The sequence below is a fragment of the Protopterus annectens genome, chromosome 13.part0, assembly GCF_019279795.1.
Source record: "Protopterus annectens isolate FY-2018-M chromosome 13.part0, PAN1.0, whole genome shotgun sequence".
Lineage (NCBI taxonomy): Eukaryota > Metazoa > Chordata > Ceratodontiformes > Protopteridae > Protopterus > Protopterus annectens.
In genome coordinates, this window is record NC_056747.1 from 339,064,943 (window position 1) to 339,083,780 (window position 18,838).

The following is an 18,838-nucleotide window of genomic DNA, read 5'->3' on the forward strand; positions in this document are numbered from 1 at the left end:
TGGCTTAGGCTTCAGCCCCTTCCTGAAGATTTCAAAATCAAAATCTTAGATGCACCACTTGACAAATTCCTGTTTGGCAAACAGTCTGAACTGTTCAAAACCCTCCAGGAAAAAAGCAAGGAGCTTCAGGATCTCTAACAGTTCCTGGTCTCTGCAGTCCTCAAATTTTGCAGAAACTACCCTGCCAAGACCACCTTTGTCTGAAGGACCCCAGCCTCTTCCACCTCCTCTAGACACAGAAAAGGACCTAGAAAGACCTCTTCCCTAAGGGCATCCCCTCCTCAACCTACCACCAGGCAGCCCTTTCAAGAAAGAAACAATGTGTGACTGCTTCAGCACCCTCCCCCTCTCGTCCCGCCTCTGTATACTCCTGGGAAAGAGTCACTTCAGACCAGTGGGTATTGGCAATAGTGAAAAAGGTACTTCACATCCTGGCAGGAAAGGCTTCTTCCACAAGGCACCCCCCCCCCCCAAAAAAAAAAAAAAAAAAAAAAAAACAGCTACAATTAATTCCTCAGGTTATCCAAGAGCTACTCACCCAGGGGAGCATAGAAAATGTCCCCTCCGGCCAAGAAGATAGGGAATTCTACTCCAGACTCTTCTTTGTGCCAAAAAAGGATGTCCCTTGGCAGCCCATCCTGGATTTGTCCTTCCTAAACCTTTTCCTGAAGGTCCCTTCCTTCAAAATGTTATCACTACTAATCCTCCTTCCACTGTTGCTACCCAAAGTCACCTTGGCCACTTTGGACTTGGAGGCATACCTCCACATTCCTTCCACCCAAACTACAAAAAGTATTTGCGTTTTGCTGGACCGTCATCACACTTTCAGTTTACTGCCTTGCCCTTTGTGAAGACTCTTAGTGCAGTTGATAAACCAAAGTGCCTAGCTGCAGCAGTAACCTACTGCAGGACAAAAGGCATTTGAATCTACCCATCTTTAAGACTACCTTCTCATCCTAGCAGAAGGGGAAGTTTTCTCAAGAAACACTTAATATTCTCTATGTCTTTGTGCCAGACATTGGGGTTCACCCTCAGCCTGGCAAAATCATCCCTTGCCCCATCCCAAGACAACATTCCTGGGTTGCAGGATAAGAACCAATCTGATGAAGACCTTCCTTCCACAAGACAAAACATCCTCCCTAGTCAACCACTTCCACAAACTCCTCCTGGTCACCCACATTTTGGCCAGGCAGTTCGTGTGTCTTCTAGGCATCATGGCAGCCACAATCCCTGTGTAACCCCTAGCCAGGTTGCACATGACGTTAGTGGTACTTAAAAAGTCTGGTCATAACACAGCCACCCTGTGTAGTTTCACGTGCCCTTCTTACCATGCCTGAAGACAGAGTTGAGTTGGTGGATCCAGCAAATACACCAGAACCCAGGTCTACCTTTGCAACCCACCAACCCAGTACAGTGCATGCACAAAGGATGCCTCTAATCTAGGGTGGGGAACAGCTATGAATGGCCTCAAGGTGCAGGCCCAGTGGGAGTCATCCTTCCAAAAAAAACATAACCTACGGGAGATGACTGTTCCATCTAGCCATACAGGCCTTCCTCCCTATTATGCAGCCAGGCCCCCTCCAAAACTTCAGACAATACAACTGTAATGTGGTACATCAACAAACGAGGGGGGGGGGGCAAGTCCTACCTACTATGCAGGCATGGGAGCTAGTGTCTCAACACATCACCACTCTGCAGGCAGTCTATATACCAACCCAGGATAACCACCAGGCTGCTGCCCTCAAGTAGTTCCTTCTCTCTGCATCATGAATAAATATTGCACAGAGATGTGTTCTTAGACATTGGCCATCAGTGGGGCACACCACAAATGGATCTGTTTGCCTACCCTTGGAACAGACATTTGTAGCTTTTCTGCCCCAGAGATCCCTCCCCACTAGTCTGGAGAGTGGATGCCTTCATCTCATGGAAGGAACTGTTCCTTTATGCCTTCCCTTCCCACTCATTCAGAAAGTCCTAAAAATCCAAAGGTACAAGCAAAGAATCTTGCTGGTGACTCCCTGTTAGTCAAGGCAGCATTGGTGCCCCCTTCAGTCTCTTGCCAAGGGCAAGTCACCACAAGTTGCCTCAAGGTGGACCTGCTCAAGTAGTAGAAGGGATCTGTCATCCATCCACACCTGGGGATGCTTTGCTTAACCCTCTAGATGATAAACTCTTCCCTTCAGACACCGGTACTCGGAGGATGCGCTATCCATCCTGCAGGAAGCCAGGAAACACGCTACTAGGAGTTCCTATGTTTCCAAATAGAAAAGGCTCTCAGTGATGTCTCCAAAGGCAAAGGGACCCTTTCCAAGCAGATGATGTCCTTCAAGGATGCATCTGCAGTCCTTACAAATGGGTTGTCCTGTCGTCAGGCAGCCCTTCGGTCGGCCGGATTCCAAAGTCTGGGTCTGGCCTCGGCTGGTGTCGCACTTCACCCGACGTCATAGCTGCAGCTTTTCGGGTATAAAGGCATCAGCCGACGCCATCTTCCTCAGTCTTTCTTGCCGCGTGGCGCCCGAAGCAGAAGCTGTTCGCAAGTGCCGGTCAGTCAGATCCAGAGATTACTACTACCAAATACTACTTCGAAGACTTCTAAAAAGCTAAGTACCCCGTTGGGGACTCTTTCTTGCCTCAGCCGATGTCAGAAAAAGTGAATAACTGTTTAACTTGTGGGAAACAAATACCTCATAAAGATTTCCACTCTTACTGCTTACCTTGTTTAGGCCCAGACCACGACGTAGCAGCTTGTTTAGCCTGTGCATCTTTTAACCGACGGAAGCTTAGACGTCGGTCGGAGTTTGCTGAACAGTTTTTCGGCTTTGATTTCATGCTCATTATGCCGTCGGATCCTCCGACTTCACAAGTTGCTAAAAAACGCAAAGAAAAGGACCGACATTCGCGGTCCGCGGTTTTGGCCGAAACCGCGGTTAAGCAAACTGCGAGTGTCTCGGTTTCGGCCGAAACCAAGCAAACGGTTCTAACTTCAGCCGAATCCATACCTTCTACCGATGCCTCCTCTAACCTGGTAGAATCGGCCTCTGAAATTCAGCCTGCTGCTGTGGTTTCACAGGAATTATCTGACACCATTCCCCTGGATGTTTCAACCCCTGCACGTGGTGCTGCTAGGCCTCCTGCAGCCATGTCCATAAAGGCCTTTGCCAGGGCTAAAGCAGCCAAAACTTCTAAGTCTGTGCCTGTTAAGCCCCCCTCTCACAGGCCCAGTTCCAGTTCCCAAATGCTATCTCTGGCAGAGGATCTCATCTCTTTAATAAGGGGATCCCAACCTCATCCAGACAGGGCCTCTCAACCCCCTCCAGAAAAGAGACCTAGAGCAGAGCCCCCCGAACCAGTGTCCTCGGATGATTCCTCTGAGGATTCAGACAATATAGACCATCCAGAGGCTCCTTTTTCTCCATATGAAGACTCTGATGCTGAGGAGTCGATTCCTTCTGCCTCTCCACCTGAGGAATTCTCCTTTGGGGAAACCTTGCATGCCATGAGGGAGCAATTTCAGTGGCAGGGACAAGATTTCTCAGACTCCAGGAAAAGGCTTAGGACTTTTTTGCATTTACCACAACATAGACCTTTAGCTATACCTCCAGTTCTGTCTGTTGTAGATGATGCATTTAATGATGCTTGTACTGCTCCTGATACTTTACCTCCAGCCCCTGCTAAGCCCGATAGGTTCTACAGGGTCCCGGACACACATCACCATTTATACAAGGCTCCCCTTGCAGATCCCGAGACCATCTCCCAGGGGCCTAAAGCAGTAGCATCTACCTCTGTTAAAAATCCCCTCCCCTCTGAAAGGGAGTCCAGGTCCTTAGAGAGATGGGGTAAAAAAGTATACACCTCTGCTACTCTGTCAGCTAGGGCATTGAACTGTCAGTTTCATATGATCCAATATCAGGAGTTTATGCTTGATCAGTTAACTAAGAAACTGTCCTCTGAGGACACTTTAGATAATAAATATGTTCTAGAAATGGTACAGAACATTCAACAGGTTAGTAACCATTCTTTAAAATGCGGCTATGATGCACTGGAGGCTTCCTTTAGATCAGCCATGACTGGCACAGTTATCAGAAGGCATGCATGGTTGAAAGAACAGGCCTTGCCGGATCATGTTAAAGCAAAACTGTTAGATGCTCCTATGGATAAGGTCAATTTATTTGGTTCTCCTGCTCAGCAGGTACTGAAGAAAATGGAAGAGAAGGCAAAATCTGTACAAACAGTGAAAGATTTCTTACAGGTTCAGCCTCCAAGGTTTAACAGGAACTGGCCTTCCAAAAATTGGTCCTTTCCAGACTCCTCTAAAGCACAGAGAGGCAGGAATAGGCATTCAAGAGGCAGAAATCAATCCAGAGGTGGTGCCTACAGGGGACGCCAGTGGCAGGGTAACAACCAGCGAGGCACAGACGCAAATATTACCACTGCAACAGGACAATCACAGTGACTTGGCTCTGGCACCGCCTACCAGGGAACAGATAGCAGCACCCTTAGGCGGAAAGCTAGCCTTATTTTCAAAAAACTGGCACTGCATCACAAGGGACAAGTGGATTTTGCAAACTATAGACCAAGGTTACAGATTTCATTTCCATACCTTACCAGGAAAAAGAGGAATGCCAAACCTACCACCAAATCAAAAGACAGAAGCTCTAAAACAAATAGCTCAGTTAGCAAGAATGAGAGCTGTGGAAAAGGTACCATCTATGGAACAAGGAAAGGGATTTTACTCCAGACTCTTCCTGGTACCAAGAAAAGAGAAAAATTGAAGGCCTATTCTCGACCTGTCCGCTTTAAACACATACATAATTGTTCCAAAATTCAAAATGCTGACCCTACAGCAGCTTCTTCCCATGCTGGGCAAGGAGTCTTGGCTGGTGACTCTAGATCTCAAGGAGGCATACCTGCACGTCCCCATACGACAAAATTGCAGAAGATACCTCAGATTTCTTGCAGGATCAGAGCATTATCAATTCTCAGCATTGCCTTTTGGCTTATCTACTCCGCCCAGAGTGTTCACGAAATGCCTGGCATCAGTAATTGCTCATTGCAGGCTTCAGGGAATCCAAATCTATCCATACCTGGACGACTGCCTGATACAAGCGGACAACAAAAACAAACTAGCAGAAGACTTACAAAGAGTCATGTACTTGCTGCAAGCCCTGGGATATACACTCATTATAAAAAAGTCAAAGCTGATACCATCCCAAAGAATAACCTTCTTAGGTGCAGAATTGGACACAACAAAGCAGATGGCATTCCTAACTGCAGAAAAACAAGAACAACTTCCTCTCTATTTCTTGGCATTAACAAAACAGAACGAACTAACAGCAAGAAAAGTACTGCAAGCCCTGGGCTTCATGGCATCCTGCATACTTCTGGTCCCTCATGCCAGACTGCATATGAGAAAGCTACAGTGGTACCTGAAGAATTTATGGTCTCAACACAGGCACAGCCTAGAAACCAAAATACCACTAATCCCATGCCTGAAACAAGACTTCCTATGGTGGGCTCAGGCATGTCAGTCAAATACAGGTTTGCCCTTTTACAGCATTCAACCAAGCCAAACCATCACAACGGACGCCTCAGACCTCGGTTGGGGAGCCCACATGCTGGACAAGTGCATACAAGGCCTATGGACTCAAGATCAGCTGCACCTGCACATAAATCTAAAGGAAATGCTGGCAGTAAAACTGGCAATTCAGAATTTCAGACCATTCCTCCAAGAAGGGCAGTTGATAAGGACAGACAACACCACAGTCATGTGGTACATCAACAAACAGGGAGGCACACATTCATACCCTTTATGCCGGATGGCACTGGACCTATGGAATATGGCTCTGAGCTACAACATTCAGTTGCAAGCAATTTTTGTACCGGGAAAAGAAAACATCCTAGCAGACATATTGAGCAGAACTACCACGGATGCCCACGAATGGATGCTACACCCGGACATCTTCAAGGCCATCACAAGGAAATGGGGACTACCACAAATAGACTTATTTGCATCCCCACTCAATCACCAGCTCAAGAAATTCTGCACAAAGACGTACCACCCACTTGCTTGGAAGGTGGACTCTCTATCCTTCAGTTGGAAAAGCCTGACAGCATATGCGTTCCCACCCCTTCCTTTGATGCACAAGGTGTTATTAAAAATCAAACAGGAACGTCCAAGGATCATTCTGGTAGCTCCAGACTGGCCAAGACAACATTGGTACCCATTACTGAGGAGCATGTCTCGGGGACAAATGTGGACACTACCCCTGAACCCATTGCTGTTAACACAGAACGGCTACAACACCCTGCATCCAAACCTGAAAACTCTGCAGCTGACTGCCTGGAACATTACATAAGAGCAACTAACCCAAATTTATCACAAAGGGTTAAAGACATTATCCTTGAGGCCCGCAGGCCTTCAACAAGAAAGAATTATGCAGGAAAGTGGAAAAGATTTCTCATTTGGAGTACTGAAAAGGGAAAAGATGTGTCAATGGTAAACATAGCCAACGTCCTGGAGTACTTGGCAGAGCTCTTCCATACAGGCCTGTCCTATGCCTCCATCAAGATACATGCATCAGCTATTTCGGCAGAATACAGCTTCGATCCCCCTGTCTTCTCGCATCCTCTGCTCAGACAGTTTCTGAGAGGAATTAAAAATGTAAAACCTCCTAGGAAACCACCATTGCCAGCATGGGACTTGAACTTTGTGCTTGAAAAATTGACACTCCCTCCTTTCGAACCAGCAGCAACCGCAGAACTACAATACCTATCCTGGAAGACTGCTTTCCTGCTGGCAATCACCTCAGCAAGAAGGGTTTCTGAACTACAGGCTTTAATGGCAGTACAACTCTTCCTGATCTTCCATCAAGACAGTGTGTCCATGAGAACAAATCCTACATTTATGCCTAAGGTGGTATCCAGAGTGTCTTTAAACCAGGCTATCCACCTACCTACATTCTTCCCCAACCCACAGAACAGGGGGGAAAGGCTGTTGCATACTCTGGATGTACATAGACAGTTACGCTACTACCTGGACAGAACCAAGGGCAATAGAAAAACTGATCAGCTTCTGGTAGCGTATGCAACAGGAAGGGAAGGAAAAGCAATTTCAAAACAGACAATCTCCAAGTGGATAGGAAATTGCATCAGATTTTGTTACTCCTACCATGGAAAGCAAACTCCAGAGAAAATCAGGCCTCATTCTACAAGGGCTACAGCCACTACCACAGCTTTCTTACGAGGAGTGGCTACCAAGGACATTATAGAGGCTGCTACTTGGACCTCCGTGCATACATTTGCCAAGCATTATAACTTACCCTTATACTCTAGATCCCGAGCAGGGTTTGCCACTGCTGTTTTGCAAGGGATCCTAACTACACCATAATTCATTCTTCCTCCTCCCCTAGTTTGGCTATGGTATTCTACCCATTTGTAAGGACTGCAGATGCATCCTTGAAGGACGTAGTACAGTTTTGTACCTACCATAAATGTAGATGTCCGAACAGGAATGCATCTGCAGTCAGGATTACCCTCCCTCCTTCCCCTCTGAGGTATTCCTAGGGTATTTGCCCATCTAATAGCTAGCTGGGGGGATCTATTATGGTGTATTTGTTTGTAATTATGTACATACATGCTTATTTTTTGTGTTTGCTCTGTATTATTTGGAAACATTGGCATTTATCCAAAATTTAGCCTATCCAAGAGGGCGACTGGCATCTGGGGCAAGAAACACTGAGGAAAATGGCGTCGGCTGATGCCTTTATACCCAAAAAGCTGCAGCTATGACGTCGGGTGAAGTGCGACACCAGCCGAGGCCAGACCCAGACTTTGGAATCCGGCCGACCGAAGGGCTGCCTGACGACAGGACAACCCATTTGTAAGGACTGCAGATGCATTCCTGTTCGGACATCTACATTTATGGTAGGTACAAAACTGTACTTTCCACAAGTCCTAGCCTATGTTTGCGAGTTCATAAAAATCAGAGCTTGCATATTCTTCAGTGAAAGTCAACTTATCTGCCATTTCTGCCTGCTTACCTTTGGATCCACCTCTTCTTTCCAGGTTGGATGTCAAACTATTCTTAAAAGGGGTTCTCCACGTTAGGCCACCAAAGAAACCTATTCTACCTTTGGACCTAAACTACGTACTAGAGAAACTCACAGTTGCTCTGCAGATGTGCACAAGGAAAACTTTCCTATTAGTAGCCCTTACTTCAGGGAGGAGGGTTTCTGAGTTGCAAGCACTTATGGCATCCCCACCCTACAGCCTTTCATAAAGATAGGGTGACCCTTTGCATCAATCCCTCCTTCATTCCCATAGTGGTCAATGAGTTGTCCCTTAATCGGTCCATTCATTTACCCACCTTCTTTCACTCTCTGACAGAGTACTCACTCCCTTGATCTCTGCAGACAAACTTCTATTGGGACAAAACCATTAGAAAGTCCAATCACCTCTTTGTGTCCTTCCATCCTCAGGGCCCTGGTCAAGGCTGTATCCAAACTATATCCTCCTGGATACAAGGGACTATTTCCTTCTGCTATTCTTACCATGGCAAAGACTGACTTACAATGGTAAGGCACATTCTGCAAGAGTCGTGTCCTCTTCTGGAACCTTCCTCAAAGGCCTGGACAAAGTCACTATTCCTGAGGCAGCCCCGTTGGTCCTCTGTGCATACCTTTAACAAACATTACGAGTTGGACTCATGTCTCCAGAGCCAGGGCAGGATTTGCAAGGGTAATCTTGCATGGAGTCCTGGAAGCTGCAGCTACTTCCACCACCCTTTCCTCCTCTTGAGCTATGGCAGTCTCCCACAGTAAGAATGCTGCAACATGAGAATAGGAGGACATAATTAGTTGTGTAAGATCTTACCATAAGCATAGATGTCCTTCTCTTCCATGTTGCGGTATTCCTTCCTGCCCACTTAACCCCCTTCATTACATTTACCTTGTCTAGATGGCATTTGATTTGTACTCAGACTGTTGTCCGACTGGGCAGTCAGATCTGAGGTTTATGCGTGCAGACATCACATTTAAGGCCCATGGTTTCTGACCCTGTACTTGAAGTCCCATGCAGCTGGCAGCAACCAGGCTTAAGCTTTTGGATAGGAACCAGGCGTTCGGGGCCGCCTAAGGCAGAGGGATCCCACAGTAAGAATACTCCAACATGGAAGAGGGCGACATCCTATGGTTATGGTAAGATCTTAACACAAGTAATATATTTGTGATACATATTTAGCCCTCCAAATGTTCTATTTATGTTGTAAAAGATTTGGATCTTGTCCGAGTTTTTATGCCTCCATTGGACTTTGCAAATGGGCATTAGATTTCAGAGGATGGGGTCTGAGGGCTCTGTACATGAGGCAGAAATTGCCCATCAGTAGCATTTATAACACTGAGGAGAGAGAAGGCTTTGAGACTGTCTACATATCTTTTTGATTTAGACATTAGATTTTCTTAGTGTTGTGGGCATTCCACTTGTCAGATATTTGGACAAGGACTTGCTGAGTGGGGTATTGTACTCAATGGCTTGAGTGTGAATTACAGCGCATCTTAGCCAACAAACTGAGCAGGTTTTTTGTTACTCTACACAAGTGGGCCCTCAATCCGTCAGTAGTATCCAAGATATTCATCCCCTGGGGCCAGGTCTGCTGTGATCTGTTTACAACTCCTACCAGCACCAAATGTAGCCGTAGCTTTTTTTATGATCCTTTAGAAGAGATTGTCTCCAAGGGTTGCTGTAGTCCATTCTTGGCCTCCAGGTCTTCCCTTATTGTCAAGTTTCATCACTTCCGATGATGACCAGAAATACCAAGCTGTCTTACGGAGTTGTACAGATTCTCACCTCTTCCCAAAAGCCCTCAACTTGATTTTGTAATTTGAAGGTAAAGGATTTAACTGAATTGTGTAGTTATCCCTGTACTGTGAGAAGAATGCTAAAGGTAGAAAAATTCAACTGGTTGTTTACTGGAGGTGTTATAACAATCAAGTTGACCGTGTAGTATTTTAACGTTTGTTCTTGTCATAGGAAAACCCGTCTGCAACACTGGAGGATCTAGAAAAACCCGGTGTAGATGAAGAACCGCAACATGTTTTGCTGCGTTATGAGGATGCTTATCAGTATCAAAACATCTTTGGACCACTTGTAAAACTTGAAGCTGACTATGACAAAAAACTTAAGGAATCACAGGTATGTCTTGGTTTCCGTTACCTTTTTTGCATTCTTGATCTTTGATTTGTTTCAGAGTAGCTGGGGATACCACTCTGTACCATGAGATGCTTAGTAGACAGTTGCACTGGCTTTTTGATTTGATTGTGGTAATGGACAGTTTAACTTTGGGCAAATCATTTTGGGTGATAGTCCATACCTTGAGCATTTTTGCCCTGCAAAACATTTGGTCTGGCAACTTTCTTGTAGATTTTCCTGCTTTCATGAGCCCTCATGACATTTTATACTGTTGTGGACTTTTAAGTTTGTTGTATAATATACTTTGACAGGCAATCATTTAATTTTATTTAGCGTGTCAGTTGACTTTTTTTTCGTACCACTCGTGTGCTTAATCTGTTTTGTACCAACTTTCAGTCAGATATTCTTGTACATAAATAGTACTAGAAGTTCCTATTTACAGTTCTTTACTTTTATGCCTAGATCTTAAAGCTTTACTTTTACAGAACTCCTGAACTACAGAAGATGAGGTGGTACTTGCATATTATCGCACCCAGATTTGCGTGGTTGTGAATTTTGCATACTTAAATAGAATTCGAGCCCTTGAAACACTGAAGTGGTATTTGAGTCCTTTTTGCTGAGGAATAAGTTTGGATTTGCTTCAGGAAGGCAAACAACTGAGTAAACCCTCTTCCTGTCCTGGTGTGCATTACACCTGCATGCTTGAATTGTTATGCTTGCCAGCGTATTGACCAGTGAATTTTTTTCAGTGTGTGGAAGGGATTCTCCTGAGAAGGAAAGCACAGACAGGACACTTTTTTTAAATTTTTTAACCATATGTTCAGATGCAAATGAAAAAGCTGCTACATGCCACAAATGACAGGAAGACGTGCATCATCAAGCACTAAGATGTTTTCAGTACTGTTCTTACTAGGTTTAATCAGGAAGTCATTTTGACTTTAGCTTTCATAATTTCTAAGGAATGGGCAGTGCTTCCCAAACGGGGACACTTTCTTGCCACCTGGAGTGAAAATCTTCATACATATAAATTAAGCAAGGCAGCACTCCTCGTCCTTGCAAGGTTTAAGTTTTGCTAGGGTGACAGGGTGTATTGCATAACCCGCTTTCCCCATTCCTGACATCGTGGTGAGAAGTGCAGCTCTTGTAAGGTGGTGTGCCACTGTTGAGCTACAGGAACTATGGGGCACATCACACAAGTAACAAGTTTCACACTTGGTCCTTTTCCTGGTTCATACCCACTGCGACAGTGTAATGCTTACTTCTTCACAAACCCTTTCTTAGGTTAAGCAACCTGTTTCCAAACACACATACCAGATTATGGTATTGCGAAAATCTGCTTGTGATAATACGCAAGTACAGATGAGATTTTGTCAGGAGGTTTCAGCTGTGCTTGGTGTGAAAGGAGGAAGCGGAACATGCTATTCATTCTCCGATTCCCTGCTTTATCTAGTGGCTGGTGCCTGTTTGGCAGTCATCAGGCATAGAAAATCTTCTTGTAATGGCATCAGCTCTTTGGCAGATGCAAGCTTGCCATTTTGTCTATTGCACCACTTTGGGATGTTGGAGTGAACTAGAGCAGCCACTGAAAACCTATGCAGACTTCGTAAGAAGCACATCTGTGTTGGCCACAATTGGCTTATCCTGGATGCCTCCCATTTACACGCAAGCAGTGTTTGAAGTTGGTAGAGAAGTAATCTGTAGTAGGTTTTGGAGAAAAACTAGACCGTGTTGCACAGTTGTCTCAATGCAGTCAGAGGTCTGTAGTAAAATATCAAAGCAACTTTTACAAAATGAGTATCCTTTTGGTGCAAGATTCATGGTTGAGAACCATGTTTTACAAAGACGCCCATTTTTTTCTGTTCTTGCTTGCTAAGGCGACTAAGGCAGGTGTGACCTTCAGATGGTGTATTTACAGCACTGTATGCATTTGAGTAACATTTCCTTGTTGGGAATGTAGATAAGAACATACAAGTATAGCTTTTTGTTACATGAATAAACCTGATTGAGCAAGAGAATGTAATTTGTGCATTCATTCTTGTGGGAGTGGGCTGTAACTCCAATTTAAACATTTAGGCTGCTTTTTTTTATTCATGAGCTCAGCTCGGCACATTGTTACATTAAAAAAAAAAATGTTCAAGTATTGCAAGACAAACTCAACCGAAATGACTGAAACAACCAGATTAATGAACAGCAAGTATACAAGCCAAAGATAGTTTCTAACAGAGTAAGCCCATGAATATGTAATTCCATTGCAACAGTGAAAATCTTGTAGGTAAGAGTAGTAGACCCAGAATCATTTAACATGCCCCATAATACCCAGTTTCCTTCTCGGAGTACTTTAGTAAAATTCTCGATACCAGGTTTAAGGGTATTACACTGGTGATCCTCTGTTGCCCTAAAATGATGACACTTTAATGCCCCCACCCACTGACATGCATTCTATTTCCCATTTGCTGCTCTTTTGAAGACTAAGTATGCACAAACAAGGCCACTTTCTGATGTGTACTTGCTGGCGTTTTCCAACCTGTATCCATCAGCTACATCTTGTACCAATATCATCGTTATGAAGTGTCAAGACTACTCCTCCAGATGTTCTTTGTGTTTCACTGTTGCAGTCGTCACACTTGGGTTATCTGCCTGCAGGTCGCCCTCAGTCAATCCTAATACCAGACTCTTGGGATTTCTGTGTCAGATGCTGGTGCCTCTTCCAAGATGTCAGGTCGTTAGGGGGTATTTAAAATATGCAGCAGACGCCATTACATCAGCTTTTCTTGCCACGTGGGAGCCCGAAGCAGAAGCAGTTCACAAGTGCCGGTCGGCCGCTACCTGAAATTTTCGTTTTTCGAGTTTCAGACCTGAAGTCTTCTAAAGCCAAGTACCCCGTTGGGGATCCTGTTTTTCTTGCTCTAACCGATGTCAGAAAAAGTTAACAATTGTCTTGCCTGTGGAAAGCAAATACCTCAGATTTTCATTATCTCTGTGTCATCCGTCTAGGCCCAGGCCATGACGTTCCTCGCTGTAGGTTGTGTGCCTTGATTAATGCCCAAACTATTTGTTGGGCTATTTTTTTCGCTAAATTCTTAAGCTCTTGTTTGCCGTATTCTGAAATGGCTTCGATAAACCGTCCAACTACCGATCTTCCGAAAAAACGTAAGGATAAAGACCGCATAGGTCCAAAACTGCTGACGACGCTTCCGTTAAGCTAGTCCGCCGGTACTCAGTGAGGTGCTTTCACATCCCTGATACCCGCTTCTACAGATTCGCAGGCCTCTGCTGAGACCCATTCAGTGTCCGGTATGCTGTGAGATGCTTTTTCGACTATGGAACCTGCGGATGTCTACTTTGGATGGGTTAGGAGCCCACTGTGCACGCACCGAATTCAGAGGGTGTATTCCAACCTTCTGATGTTCACATTAAACCAACAGCTTTGTTTTTGACCAAAACTACCGAGTTTCTCAGGCTCAGAGTTCACACTACGCCTAGAAAACACTACCAAAGCGCATGCTCAAGCCCCCTTGCCACAGAAACAAATGCTTAGAATGGCTGAAGACCTTATAACTTTAGGGGAAGACAGCCTTTCCCCTCTAAAAGACAAAGAATTGATTCTGATTCTACAGACCATCAGTTCAATGACTTTGATCCCTCTGGTTATCAGGACATACCCTTGTCTACCTATGAGGATTCAGAGGATTCCATACCCTTTGCATCCCCCAGAGAACTTTTTCTTTTGGTGAAACTTTGCATACTTTGAGAGCATTTCCACTAGGAGTACCAGGACTACCCGCAGTACAAAGACTAAGAGAATTTAGACTTGCCTCAGCACAGGCCTCTAGCTATACCCCCTGTCCTGGATATTGTAGATGTCTTCATGGAATCCAGTCTTACTCCTGATACTTTACCACCAGCTCCTAGAAAGCCTGACAGGTACTACAGAGTACCTGACTCTCTCAACTTTCTCTCTAAGAATCCCACTGTGGATCCAGAGACTATTTTCCAGGGATGTAAAGGCATTAAGGCTGCTACAGCCAAAAACCCTACTCCTTCGGACAGGGATTCTAGAGCTTTAGATAGATGGGATAAGAAGGTATGTACCTCTGCTACTCTTGCCATCAGGGCTTTGAATTGCCAGTTTTACATGTTGAAGTACCAGCAGCATATTATGGAACTAATTAAACAAAAATGTTCCTTCCAGATTGTACAGAAAATAAAGATTTACAAGAGTTAATGCGTTCTGCAAACCAAGTTAGCAAACATACATTGCAGTGAGGTTTTGATGCCTTAGAAGCATCTTGCAGGGCTGCTGTCACTGGGTCTGTACTGAGAAGGCATGTTTGGCTGAAGGAGCAAATCTTGCCAGACCATGTCAAAGCAAAATTACTAGATGCTCCATTAAACAAGGAAAGTTCAAGCAGAAGTTTTTAAAAAGATGGAAAAAGCTAAATCTATGTAAACTGTTAAAGATTTCTTACAGGTGCAGCCACCTAGATTCAGTAGTCATTGGCCTTTTAAAAACTGGTCCTTTCCAGTCCCTTCCAGCCATTCTCAGTCCAAACCCAGGGGCAACAGGCCACCAAGACTTTTAGTTTCATGGTATGCAGAGAGCTGAACAATGGAGGGCTCCCTCCTCTTAAACAGGGAGTGATAAGCCACCCCCTTATGGAATAAGTTCACAATGACTTGTCTGTCTTGCTTCACAGCAAGGCCAAAGTACGTGCACCCCTAGGAGGAAAACTCGCCCTACATGCAAAAAACTGGATGTCCATTACCCAGGACTGATGGGTCCTAAACATTGTATCCCAGGGATACAGATTCCACTTCCACTCACTGCCAGCCCCATGCGGGTAGCCAGACCTTCCTCCAAAGCAGTGGGCAGAGGCCCAAAAGCAAGTATTTTCTCTTCTCAGTATCAGGGCTATTCAGCCTGTGCCAATAGAGCAAAGGGGACAGGGTTTCTTCTCCAGACTGTTCCTGGTGCCCAGAAAAGAGGGCTCTTTGTACCATATCCTAGATCTGTCAATTCTCAACACCTTCTTGGTGGTCCCAAAATTCAAAATACTGAGACTGCAACAGCTTTTTCCTATGCTAGCCAAGGACGCCTGGCTAGATACCCTAGATTTAAAAAAAGCTTATCTGCACATCCCCATAAGGGAATCTTGCAGGAAATATCTACGTTTCAGGGCATGCTCTATGCACCATCAGTTCTCTACACTTCCCTTTGGCTTATGTACTGTGCGCCCAGGGTATTCACAAAGTGCCTGGCTCCAGCCATTGCATACTGCAGGCAGAGAATTGACCCTTACTTGGATGATTGCCTGATCAAGGCGGATAGTCAGGAATTGCTACTTCAGCACCTGACATTTGTATAGAGATTTCTAACTTTTCTTGGGTACACAAACGAAAAATCACAACCGGTGCCTAGCCAAAAGATTGCATTCCTGGGAGCAAGCTTGAGCGCAACTTCCCAGATGGCATTCCTAACACCAGCAAAACAGGTTTATTTGACATACTACTTCAAACTAATGGCCACCAAAACCCAGCTTTCTGCAAGAAAAATACTGGAAGAGCTAGGATTCATGGCCTCGTGCATTCTACTAATTCCATATGCAAGACTGCATATGAGGAAATGTCAGTGGTACTTAAAAAGTCTCTGGTGTCAACATTCTCAAGACCTGGAAACAATGATTCCTATCATTCCTTGTCTAAGGGCAAAATTCCTTTAGGCAGAAACATGCAACCACAACAAGGGACTTCCTTTCATTCAAACCCTTGCCGCCAAAACCCTGACAACAGACTCGACAGACTATGCGTGGGGGGCTCACATGTCAGGCAAATGCATTCAAGGCAAATGGAGCCCAGAACAAATTCCCCTGCATATCAATCAAAAAGAAATGTTAGTTGTACAGAATGCTCTGACAGCCTTCAAATACCTTATCCTTCCAGGACAACTCTTGATGAAGACAGACAACACCCACAGTTGTAGTACATAAACAAGCAGGGGGGAACTCATTCCTGCCCCCTCTGCAGGTTAGCCATGGCCCTGTGGAGCACAGCCTTGAGCAACCAAGTGCACCTGCAAGCTGAATTCTTGCCAGGCAAACAAAATTCACTGGCAGACTACTTAAGCAGAAATCTACCGGACCCATGAGTGGAAGCTGGAATCCAACTCATTCAAACTTCTAATCTTTAGGTGGGGGACTCCAGAGGTGGACCTCTTTGCCTCCCCCCAAAATCATCAATTGAGCAAATTCTGCACCAGAAATCCCCTCAACCAAGTGTGGAAAGTGGATGCCCTATTCTTTACATGGGAAAAATCTCTCAATTTATGCCTTTCCCCTCCGCCCCTCCTCTCAGAAGTACTACTCAAGATCAAATAGGACAGGCCAAGGACAATCCTTATTGCCCCAGACTGGCCATGCCAGCACTGGTACCCACTCCTATGTAATTTGACAGCAGTGCCACCCTGGCACCTACATCAGACCCCCTCGGCCAAGTTTTGCATCTTCAGCTGCAAACCCTGAACCTTGCAGCCTGGCTTATCCCCTGAATACACCACCAGCAACCCTCAGCAAACAGGTGATGGACGTCTTCGTTGAGGCCAGAAGGCCCAGTACTAGGAAATCCTATTCAGAAAAGTGGAAAAGATATTGTTCTTGGAGCCAATCTCAAGGAAAGGACACAGCTGTGCCCACCTTACCTCAAATCCTGGATTACCTAGCAGAGCTACTCCAAAAAAGGCCTAGCCTCCTCGTTTATTAAAATTCATGCCTCTGCCATCTCAGCTCATTGCAATGCTGAGCCACCTCTATTTTCTCACCCTTTCATCAAACAGTCCCTGAAAGGAGCTAACAGTTTAAGGCCTCCTGAGGAGAGCTCCCACCCCTGCCTGAGACCTTAACTTTGTTCTAGAGAAGCTTGCGCTTCCCCCTTTTGAGCCTGCTACTGCAGCAGAGTTTCTCTCTTGGAAAAACAGCCTTACTTCTAGCCATCACTCCAGCAAGAAGAGTGTCTGAGTTACTGGCATTAATGGCTGTGGAACCCTTTATTTTTTTCCATGTGGACAGGGTTTCTCTCAGGACTAACCCATCATTTATGCCCAAGGTGTGGTATCCACTGCAGCTTTAAATCAATCCATCATTTTACCAAACTTTTTCCCTAATCCTCAGAATAATGGGGAAAGGATCCTGCACTCCTTGGACGTGCACAGACAGCTCATGTTCTACCTTAACAGAACTAAACCTTTCTAAAAATATGACCAGCTGCTAGTCAGCTTTGCTACAGGGGAAGAGGGCAAAGCCATTTCAGAGCAAACCATTTCCAAATGGATAGCACACTGCATTAATTTCTGCTACAAACACCATGGAAAACCTACCCCACAGGGGGTTAGAACTCATTGCACTAGGGCTACCTCAACAGCATTTTACAGGTGAGTCCCTACCTGGGACATCTTGGAAGCTGCAACCTGGAGTTCTGTACACACCTTTACCAAGCATTACCACTTGCCAGTTTTTTCTAAATCCAGAGCTGGGCTTGCCACAGCAGTCGTACAAGGCCTGATAGCCAGCCCCAGTACTTATTGACTGCCTCCACCCTTCCTCAGCTTTTGGAATCAACCCAAGTGTAATGACTGCAGCAGTGAAACACAAAACATAGTACAGTTGTGCACTTGCCATAAATGTAGATGTTAGTGTATTCACTGTTGCATTCCTAGTTGCCCTCCTTCCAGCCCCCTGACTTTTCGATTCTTTCTACCTATCCTCTTTTTGCCCATATATTATGGCAATGGTATTTACTTTTTACTGGAGGTGTTCCACACCATATAATTGCTTCCTGTTTTGGGGGCTCCTGACATCTGGGCCAAGAAAAACTGATGTAATGGCGGCGGCTACATGTTTTATACCCCCTGCCCTGACGTCATGGAAGAGGCAACAGCATCCGACACGGAAATCCCAAGACTCTGGTATTCGAGCCGACTGAGGGCTACCTGCAGGCAGATAACCCAAGTGTGATGATTGCAACAGTGAATACACTCTAACATCTACATTTATGTTAAGTGTACACAACTGTACTTTCTTTGTGTGCTTCTTTGCTAGTGTTAAATAAGTTAACTGCTAAACTTAAATGGTGTCTCCCTCCTTCCATGTACACTTCCAAGAAGAACTCTGAGGTTAACCTGATAGGTGCTGCTATAATCCATACAAATAATGCAAAGAATATAAAACCATTGCCTCTGACCCCATTTTTATATTTTCGGCAACTGGTATGTGCTGGGAACATTCTAGGTAGCCTGTTCATTATATAACAGTACTTGGGAAGGTATAGCCAGGCAAATATTCTGATGGTCTGGCCTGGTTAAAGTTTGTAGGCAACTTAAAAACTCTACCGCAAGTCATCTTTGTGCATTTCTGACCTAGTGCAGTGCTTTGCCTTGCAAGTTCTCCATTTTCCATTTGCCCCTCTTGAAAAATGTGATAGTTTACTCCCACTGAACCTTTTTTGTAGCAGGTTTTCTTTATAACCCTGTTGTATCCTCTTGATCACCCTGGCCTTCTGTTTTGGCTGTCATGCTGGTAGTTCCATCATTTTCACCCTACCTGTGTATAGTTTAAACTCCCCTGTCTTCCTGCTTGAACTTGCCCCTTCCTAGTTCTTAACT

General features: G+C 45.1%; 1 protein-coding gene across 1 annotated transcript in view; it reads left to right on the forward strand.

The window, feature by feature from the left end:
- The window catches only part of UPF1 (UPF1 RNA helicase and ATPase), a 3,097,516-nt gene that overhangs the window by 628,678 nt on the left and 2,450,000 nt on the right, over positions 1 to 18,838 (forward strand). The window contains exon 6 of the mRNA XM_044054826.1: positions 10,027 to 10,188. Within this exon, the coding sequence (XP_043910761.1) occupies positions 10,027 to 10,188 (162 nt within the window). The remainder of the gene's footprint in view (positions 1 to 10,026; positions 10,189 to 18,838) is intronic.